Source organism: Notothenia coriiceps, unplaced genomic scaffold, assembly GCF_000735185.1.
Source record: "Notothenia coriiceps isolate Sejong01 unplaced genomic scaffold, NC01 NC01_scaffold00009010, whole genome shotgun sequence".
NCBI lineage: Eukaryota > Metazoa > Chordata > Actinopteri > Perciformes > Nototheniidae > Notothenia > Notothenia coriiceps.
In genome coordinates this window covers 264,814-274,349 of record NW_011341711.1, presented here as the reverse complement: position 1 = coordinate 274,349, position 9,536 = coordinate 264,814, and the positions used below count along the sequence as shown (strand labels likewise).

The 9,536-nt window shown below is 43.1% G+C and overlaps 1 protein-coding gene across 1 annotated transcript in view; it reads right to left on the bottom strand.

Annotated features, from left to right (window-relative positions):
* pole (polymerase (DNA directed), epsilon) overlaps positions 1-9,536 on the bottom strand; it is a 28,712-nt gene that overhangs the window by 8,377 nt on the left and 10,799 nt on the right. Inside the window, exons 15-34 of the mRNA XM_010770663.1 lie at positions 9,290-9,411; positions 9,091-9,204; positions 8,790-9,002; positions 8,593-8,700; positions 8,371-8,499; positions 8,183-8,285; positions 7,250-7,396; positions 7,025-7,170; positions 6,695-6,843; positions 6,477-6,569; positions 5,858-6,160; positions 5,209-5,404; positions 4,868-5,082; positions 4,093-4,195; positions 3,908-3,988; positions 3,704-3,826; positions 2,559-2,768; positions 1,886-2,101; positions 1,424-1,567; positions 439-533 (exon numbers count right to left, since the gene is read on the bottom strand). Of these exons, the coding sequence (XP_010768965.1) occupies positions 439-533; positions 1,424-1,567; positions 1,886-2,101; positions 2,559-2,768; positions 3,704-3,826; positions 3,908-3,988; positions 4,093-4,195; positions 4,868-5,082; positions 5,209-5,404; positions 5,858-6,160; positions 6,477-6,569; positions 6,695-6,843; positions 7,025-7,170; positions 7,250-7,396; positions 8,183-8,285; positions 8,371-8,499; positions 8,593-8,700; positions 8,790-9,002; positions 9,091-9,204; positions 9,290-9,411 (3,010 nt within the window). The remainder of the gene's footprint in view (positions 1-438; positions 534-1,423; positions 1,568-1,885; positions 2,102-2,558; positions 2,769-3,703; positions 3,827-3,907; positions 3,989-4,092; positions 4,196-4,867; positions 5,083-5,208; positions 5,405-5,857; positions 6,161-6,476; positions 6,570-6,694; positions 6,844-7,024; positions 7,171-7,249; positions 7,397-8,182; positions 8,286-8,370; positions 8,500-8,592; positions 8,701-8,789; positions 9,003-9,090; positions 9,205-9,289; positions 9,412-9,536) is intronic.

Sequence of the window (9,536 nt, the reverse complement as noted above, 5' to 3'; positions counted from 1 at the left end):
CTGCACAAACAACACACGCTCTGGTCTCTTACATCCAAGTAACTCTACAAAAGTGTGTTTTTTTCAAATGGAGTAAATTCAAAAATCACGGTTTTGAAAAAAAAATGAACCGTTTTAATTAGAAAATTTAAACTGTTGTAGTAATACACATTAAGCACCGTGTTAAGTTTGCCCTAGCTTTTCTAATGAAAAGAGAGCGGTACACTGAAGTTATGTATTAAAAAGGCTTAATTCCCACGGGTACATTCCGGTGCCTTTCCTCCCTGAAGCCGGAGAGCCGGAAGTACACAACAAGCCATACTAATATTATTTGATTTGTTTTTGTATAAAGAAACCAGAAATCCACTTCGGCGTACGACGGGAGCGAGGGTTGTATCACATGAAGGAAATACTCAATGTCACATCGGTCTTCTGTACATGGACTTCGTGTAAAGTTGCCTAGTTGCCGACTGGAGAGCGGGGCTTAGCTTCCTCAGATACTTTGTGTCCATAGTATTTTTGTGGCAGGTCGCAAAAGTAATGTGAGCCGGTACCTACGAGAAAACACACACAACTCAAGGTTAAAAACTTCGCAACAATTGGTAACTCATTTTTAATAGCAAAGTCCAGCGCAACGACAAAGCCCGCCGACCACGTCGCAGCCTACACACACATACCACTTATTTCGTACACCACTCCTAACCGACCGTTCCCTCCGCCTGTGGAAACCTGGACCTCTTAGACTCTCTCCCAAGAGACCGGGTCAAGTTCCGATGGACCTCGGACCATTCTGGGCGGAGAGTGTGACCCAGAAGAAAGTTAACTATAAGTTTTTCTAACTAACAAAAAGGAACGCTTCAGTATATCGTCACTACTGTATTGCCAAAAAAGGGATTGACTACCCTCACTATCACCACAATGAAACACGTCCAGAAGAATGTCATGCAAAGCTGCCTGCCTTCCTTTGATTCTCCCTGAACTGCCTGATCTTTTTAATGTTCAATGTTAACCATTTGTGCAGATAGCATGAAGTAGAAAAGATCGCCGATGCTAATGTAGCGTTAGCGTTAGCATGTCTCCCCCGGGGGTATCCGGGCTTAAACGGTGTATTATAGAATGATCACACCGGTTATGACATCTTTTACGCGACTCTGGGATTTGTAGTCTTTCTAGTTGCGTATTTTTCATAGTCTTATATTTCAACAGTTTTACGACAAACTGTGACTTTTTTGACATGGAAATTATTTTTTAAGAATTGACAAACATCATATGTGTAATTCGTGACACAATTCAAACGGGATAGAGAGATAATCTTTCTCTCCCCATTGACTTCAATACATAATCTTTCCGAAATAAGGTCCCATTGGTCGGAAGTAGAAGGGCCGGACTTAATAAAAAAAAACTGCATTGCCAAATTTAAAATGCAATTTCTATTTTTCCGTGCCTTTTTGTAGGTGGCTCCCTCCTCCTGCTTTGGGACTTTCTGATTGACATAGAACACACGTGGGATGTTGAGCTTCATGCAGTGGAGGTCGTTTCCGATCACAGCCCACAGCTTGTACAGGCCGGGGTGACTGGTCTCTGCAATCTGAGAGGCAGGGAACAGGAAAGAACAGATTAGATGATTTTCTTTGGGTATTATTACTCTTTAAACTGGCTTGAGGATAAGATAAGATAAGATGTACTTTATTGATCCCAATTTGGGAAATGTTTGTGTTACAGCAGCATAACAAGACAAGGCAATGTACAATACAATAAAAATTAAAAGACTAGAAATAATCAAGAAAGTACAAAATATACATGTTGAATTTAACAAGGTATTATATATATATATACATAAATATAAGACAGAAGGAATATTAATATTAAATATTGAACAGATAATAGTGGGATGTCGTTGCCCGACCTGCACAATCTGCCATGGCATGTCCAGGATGCTGCGTGCTGTTTTGCGGAGGAAGCTCCCCAGGCCGCCGGTGGGGCCCTGATCCCGGATCACTCCCCCCCCCACGGGTTGAGCTTCACCATCCAGCAGCCTCCTCCTCTTCTTTCTCTCCTTCCTCTGCCTCAGCTGGAGCTCCCACTTCTTCTTATGGTACCGCAGCCACACCAGGATCTCCTCCTGTTTACACAAAGGCTTTGTAATATCTCCACGATAATGCATTTCCTAGGAATGCTGGGTCAAATGTGAAATCGCATCGCAATGAGAATTCCTTTACTAGTCCCACAGCGGGGAATTCTGTTGCAGCAAAGAAGGTAAAAAATAACAATAAAAAAGTAAAAGTACTCAGATCTTGTACTAGAGTAAAAGTAGAAGTACTCAGATCTTGTACTTGAGTAAAAGTAGAAGTACTCAGGTCTTATACTAGAGTAAAAGTAGAAGTACTCAGGTCTTGTACTTGAGTAAAAGTAGAAGTACTCAGATCTTGTACTTGAGTAAAAGTAGAAGTACTCAGATCTTGTACTTCAGTAAAAGTAGAAGTACTCATGTCTTGTATTATTTAGAGTTAATTAGAAATGGCCTGAATCAGTGCAATAACACAACAGGCATCACGTTGTGCTCGTTTCAGCTCGCCTACCCGTGAGTTTCCCACAGCCGGGGGCGCCCCCAGGATCTCCCTCCAGGACTGAGTGAGCTCCACATCCTGCGACTCCACTTGGCTCTCCTCTGCCTGAGACGCCCGTTTGCGCTTGGTGCTGATGAGGATGGCCGGCTGCAGAGGTCTGGGGGGCCTCCCAAAGTCCTCTATGTCCGCGGTTTGGCCTGCTTCCAGAGGCTGATGGGCCACCTGAGACAGAAAAGGCCATTTAGATAAAAAACAAAACAACCCTTTGCATAAAAGCGAAGCAGGGAATAAGAGAAATGTCAAATGTTTTGGGCATTTCAAGAACACACTAACCCTATCACTTGGGAAAACACCAGAGGGAATAAAAAAGATTCTCGTGAGAAGAATAGCAAATCACTCACAATCAAATGATCTCGTAAATGAAATATATGGACTGGAGAAAATATCCATGATAATCAGAAACCCAAGTTCTTATCTTTGACGAAAGATGGGAAAAATGGGTAAACTATAAAAACACAAAACATTATAATGACCAGGTGGTAAGATCTGGTTGGTATATAGCTTACACATAAACCACTTTCACACCAAGTACTTTGCCGTACTTAGTGCCCTAAGTACCAATAAATTCCCTGAGGGAAGATTACGCAAATGAGCCGCTGACGTCACTTCTTCTTCTTCTGCTGCTGCTTTGGGTTTACTGGCAGGCCGCAAACAACTTCACGGCGTATACTGCTACCCGAAGTCCCCGGAGTTGGGGACTGGCTTTAGTCGAAGCTGCTGGGACTCCCAGTGGTTTGCAATTCGCCCAGCCAATAGAAATTGGTACTTTTTTGGTACCACCTCTCTAGCAGGCACTAAAAATGGGGGTAAAAGTTCCCGGCACTAAGTACTCTTTTTGGAGTGAACACGACATAAGGGTTACTAACGGAACTAAACGGAAAAGTACGGGGAAAAGTACTCCGGTGTGAACGCGCCTATAAAGTTGTATCCATTATATGTAAGCTATATCGTATAAGTTAACATTAATTTGTGTTATCTCTTCTGTGTTCCTGATTTGCCGATTGTTATGTAGTTATTGTATGTATCAAAGTGTTTCTTTTGATAGGGGGAACTCTCTGTGTCGACAGGTGGACGTTGTGCTTTGGAGGTGAACGAACCTGTCTCTTGCCCTCGCTGGTGAACAGCTCACTGATTTTCTTCTGCTTGAAGACATCATTTTTCTCCAGAAGTTTCTTGTGCAGCCAGTCAGGGTGCCTCACTCTGGGTACCGGATTCTTCACCTGATGACGAACAGAGACAATGAAAATATGTCCATGCATATTCTAGACTGACAGCAAAATGAAATGTGTTTTAATGTGTACCTGTTGAAGAGCTGCAGGGATGGTGATGATTTTCTGGATGGCACTACCCAACCTCTCTATGTAATAATTCCAATCAAGGATCTGAAAAGGAGCAGCAAATGTCAAAGAGCAAGTACAAGCAAATTCACTTAGAAAAACCCAGACATTAGAATGAAAGTGCATCAAAAGTTTGTTTAAAAACTCACCGATCGGATGTCAAAGTCATGAATGCTGGGCATCTTCAGCCACTTACGAAGGAAATGCTTCTTCACACTGGGCTCCGCCTGGAAGATGGCCAGAGGAATGGCTCTGATGGAACAAGACACAAATCAATAAGAGTCGATCTCAAGGCTTTTATTCTGGTAACATTACACAGTGGTTTTTAACCTTTTGAAAGCATCATTTTATTGGGGGATTTCTATTATCATGGCATTGAGTTTATCAACAAAGTTGTTTTTCATTTGATTTGGGATTTTGTGTATTGGAAAGCTACAGTTTGTAAATAGAGAGAAAGGAGACGTACAAAGGTCATTGGCCAGTATCTGAACGGGGATATTGCGGTTTCAGTTTTCTTTCAAACAAACAACAAGACTATCCCCTAAAGTCAGTATTTTACGTATAATTAGCTATTACACTATTATTGATGACAAGGTCCCCCCCCAACTTTAAACCTCTTAAAGAAGGGTCAGAGCGGAGAAGAGAACCTTTAGACGCATACATATGTCAGTTTCAAAAAGCTTCCTGCAATAGGATTATTATTGTATATCCACATATTAACTTATCTTACCAAAGATAGAGGAAATCCAAAAAGACTCGTCATCCTCTCACCTTGAACCTTCTCACACTGCTCAGATTTGATATGGAATGTGAAAATGGGTTTCTGTACTAATAACTTCATGACTACTAACAGCATTAGTATACCCTTCACCTTTCATACAATATATCATTTAAAAGAATGTCCACTGTAAACGTTTATTTCACCTCTCTGTGACAGGCGCACCCTCAGGTTTCCGGGAGATGACGTAGCGACAGCTCAGACCAGCATCTTTCACCATCTGGTCTCCCAGGAACTCCGCCAGTCTCTTAGCTGTGCTGATGGAGGTGGACTTCTGCTCTCCGTAGTCCTCCAGCTTTCTGGACATCGAACGATTCTCAGAAACCAGTTCAAACAGCTCCTGGTCTGGCATGTTGGCAGCCTGAAAGAACAGAGAAACAAATCAATCAGCTTTTTGTGAGGAAGATAGACTTCAATCAATGTTTTGACTGAAGCTTCTCTGCAAATGTGATTGTAAAAGTCACGTTATACTAGAATGGGTTTTGACCTTGCTGTACAGAACGTCCAGCCAGTAGTCAGCCACTTTGGCCACAGAGGCGTACACCTCCTCCAGATTGGTGCCTTTGAGGAAAGCCTCAAACACTGACGACTGGAAAATCTTAATGAGCTGCAGCTCTCCTCGTCTCTTGATTTCGAAACCCTTCAGCTCAGCCAGGGAGCCGTCCTCATTAAATACAGCGTACCTAAAATGAACAGAGAAACCTTAAATCAATCTGAACACTTTCTTCCCCTCCGCTACCGTTCTCATCAACAAGGCCCCCCCCCCCTCCTACTGACACTTTACCTCAGCCACAACGCAGACTCTATACACATTACATTAATGCACACAATGTTTAAATATTGCTTACTGCACATATTTCATATTCTATAATTCACTGCATTCTATTTCGTTGTAAATTACAGCTTTATTTTTATTGCTATCTATCTATATTTTTCAGTTTGCTATCTGTGTAGTTTTTTAAATTAAAAAAAATGTTGTTTTATATTTTATGTATGCACCACGACATCAAGTCAAATTCCTCGTACGCGTGAACCTACCTGGCAATAAACCCGTTTCTGATTCTGACGAACCTTTGCCCATTTAATAGTCTCATCGTCCAATGGTAAATGTGCTCACAGAATTAGTGTTCCTTTACCTTTTCTTCAGCTTCTTCCCTTCCTCCTTGGATGCGGGCAGGATCATGGCCAGGTACGGTCCGTCCACCTCAAAGAAGATGCTGTTCTCGGCCCTGGTTTGGTAAGTGAGGGTCGCGGGGTCGACCAGCTCGTGGTACTGATCGTTGGTGAATCCCTCCTTCACCATGATGTTCAGCATGGCTCCGGGGTAGGAGATGGTCACCTTGGGCTTCTTCTCATTGTTGGTTTTAATCACAAAGTTCTCGGGGAAGGTGTTGGGGAGGACACACCAGATCCCGTCAGTGTCTAACTCCAGGGGCCTCCTGAGAAACAGAAGTGAGAGAGGCCATTTGTGAGGAATGGAAATGCATGGCAGAGCGTTCCAGTTAACATATTAGAGTCGGTTGATGTGATTTCAAAAGGCAATAACACATCGATGTTCATGCAACCACAACTCTGACCTGCAATACATAGGGAACAAAAGAGAGTAAGATAATAACAATAACAGAAGAGCCCAGATGTTGGCAACAATCAGCTGATGAAATGTTCTTCAAAAAGGAAGTGGACCCTTCCAGCACCATTTTCTTGGAGATGGCGCTGAGTGAAAATGTAATCTCATTATGATGATACGACACTCACCCTATTTGTTCGACAAGCTCTCTGGCCTGAGTGATGATGTTGGCTCCAGTGAAGCACACAATGCCAGCCATCTCCATGGAGTACCAGCGCGCCCTGATGGAAACACAAAGACAACATCAGGTCCGCAGCAGAGTGCCGTTAATCACTGATTTCACCACAGCAAAGGCTTTAAAGCTCATTTGATTAATTGAATGATGAAAGCTGCAGTTGGTTCCTACCCTTTCCTCATGACGTAGCCGTAGAAAGAGTTGAGAATACACTTGTGAGCCAGCTGAAGAGAATCGTACAGGATCTCCATGTTTTTGCAGCGCTTCACCTCAGCAGCGTCTCCGCTCTCCTGAGCTGCCGACAGTTTCTTCTTCCACACCTAAAGCAAAGGTTGCGAGAAAATAAAAAGGAATTCAAAGCAAGTCATTTTATCAGTAATATACATTTTAAGTACAGAGTGAGAGTTTAAATTGCTGAAGTGGAAGACATTTGAATGGAAAATACAGTTATTCTATATAAATATGTAATGAATTGAAAATAGAGAGAATTCCAAAACACACCTTGTGGAGTCCTTTGAATTCGTAGCGACGATCTCTGAAAGCTCTCACGGTGTCAACGTAGAAGGAGTTCTCTCTCTGGCAGATGGTGGTGGTGCGCTCCTCCAGCTTGGTGACGTGTGTCTTCTTGTAGGCCCTCTTACAGTAGTCTGAGGCAAAGGAAAGACGGGTCAAACAACGCTTCAAAAAGCTATTTAAAACGCTTATAACACACTCAAATGGAAGTACCTGCCAGACGTTTCTTCTCGTGTTTGGCCTGCTCCTCCTTGTTGAGAGAGTGGAAGGCCCGAGGTGGGCCGTTGGGGAAATAGGGCGGGAACTTCTCAGACTCCAGTTGCTGCTGGATTCGGTGAAACTCACTGCGGCTGGCAGGCACTGCACACAGAGGGAAGAATAAATCAACTTTTACTGTATTCAAACTAACATGAATACCAAAGAAACCTGTCCTTTAGTTTCTGTTTATTTAAAGGGGACCTATCATGCAAAATGCACTCTGTGATGTCTTTTATACATAAATGTGTGTCTGGTGTGTCGGGGAACTCACGCAGCGTCAGAAAATAAAACCCTCTCTCTTTTCCTCCGTACCCAAATCTCTAAAAACGGGGCTACAACAGAGCTGATCCAGATTATCGGAAATGTGGACCCACGGCCCTATCAGAAAGTTGCTATCAGAAACAATGCCCGACTGTTTTGGACGTAATATGGTCGGTGTTTACATTAGCATCGCTAACACTCTGCTAACCTGTACTGGAGAGCATGTGTGTGAAGAAGCAGGAAATAAAAAGGAACTCACCTTGTGGTATAACCGGCAAGAGAGAAAGCCTTTGAGCTCCATATGTACACAGGGGATAGGTCCTTGATATCCATGATATGAAGCTTCATCACCCGCAGTATTTAGTTTAGACAGTAGCTGCCGGGTCCCGCATGAGCTCAGACCCCTTCTTTTTTTTTATCAATTTATTTTTATTTTTTAAGCTTTATACCCAAATCAGCACTTTTGAAACAGGAAGTGAAATAGAGGGATATGAGGCATGGCTAGAATGGGTGATCTGTTTGGTATTTTGAGCAAAACACTTCATAGACATGTTTTTTATATATCTGAGACCTATGTTATTGCCTAAAAATAGCATGATAGGTGCACTTTAAACAATATTGACTTACTGATCTCCCCTCTCCACTGCCAGGCCATTTTCCTCTGGCAGGTGGCACCATGCTTGTTAAAGTCACAGGCGGCACAAGTGGCCTCATCAACTATGGCGGACGGCTATAAAAGTAGAGAACAAAGTATTGATTTGCAGGCTTTTCTATAGGTTTTAACCTATGCATATTTCTTTGGATTTTTCCTTTACCTGCAGGCGGTTGGTGAGGATGATATTGGGGTACATAGCCCCAACATCCAGATGGTAGATGAGGGGGCATTCAATCCTGTTTGGGACCTCCTTTAAGGATATCAGCTTCTTTTTGATATCCTCACAAACCTGAGAAAATATCAGAGAAATGTTAAAGCTGAAAATAGTTCGAACAACTTTTAAAAAATAAGGTATTAGGTAAAAATATAAAAGCCAATATACCTCATTAAAGTTGGTGACCTGATCCAAAGGGATGTTCTCCTCTTCCTCAATGGCGTGACGAATGGTTCTCTCAACTCTTTGCAGAAGGAAGTCAAACGCGGCCGGGTTCTGTCAACACACCAGAACAAGCCGTTATGCTAAATTCATATAAAAAGCATTAAAACAAAGAGCAAACTATAAGTTAAACTGAGATGTACCATTTTGAAACGGCAAGGGATGTCACTGCGGAAAACTCCGGACTCCAGCGCCTCCACGTGGCCGCCCACGTAGGTCTCAGAGTCCATGACGTGGCCGTCGCCGGTCATTTTGTTGAACACCTGCTCCTGCTTGTTGGGGAAAACGATGTTTGCGTGGAAGGCCTGAACCATGAGCAGAGCCTCGCACAGCGTCCCAGAGCCTTTACGCAGCACCTGGAAGAAAAGACGTGAATATTCATAAAAATGCATGTTATATTTTGGGTATTTGATTCTTCTTTTACAAAACACACAAAAAACAAACCTCGTCGGGCTCCATGGGGATGATGGTGCACAGAGCGAAGATGAAGGGGTGAACGTATTTCATGTAGAGGTAATACGTGGCCACAGCGTCCGACACAGAGTAGGTGGCTAAAGTCTAACAGAACCGTAGAAAAAAAGAAAAAGTTAACAAAACAGTTACAATTATTCTTCCGAGCAGTAAATAAAAGTCACTTGTGTACCTGTGGCTGCTCAGTAGCCATGCGACACATATCCCTCCGGGTCCAGGGTGTCTGACGATGTCGCAATCTCGGAACCAACGAGCATGCATTTGCAAACCCGCCAATCTCAATCTTACTAACGACTATAAGGAGAAGGTTGGACGGAGAGGAGAGGAGTTCCCCATTTCTCTCTGTCGTTGGACGGGGACCCCCTTCAAGTATTAGACTTCTCGTCGCCGCTTTCGATTTGACCGATGCTGGGGCACCT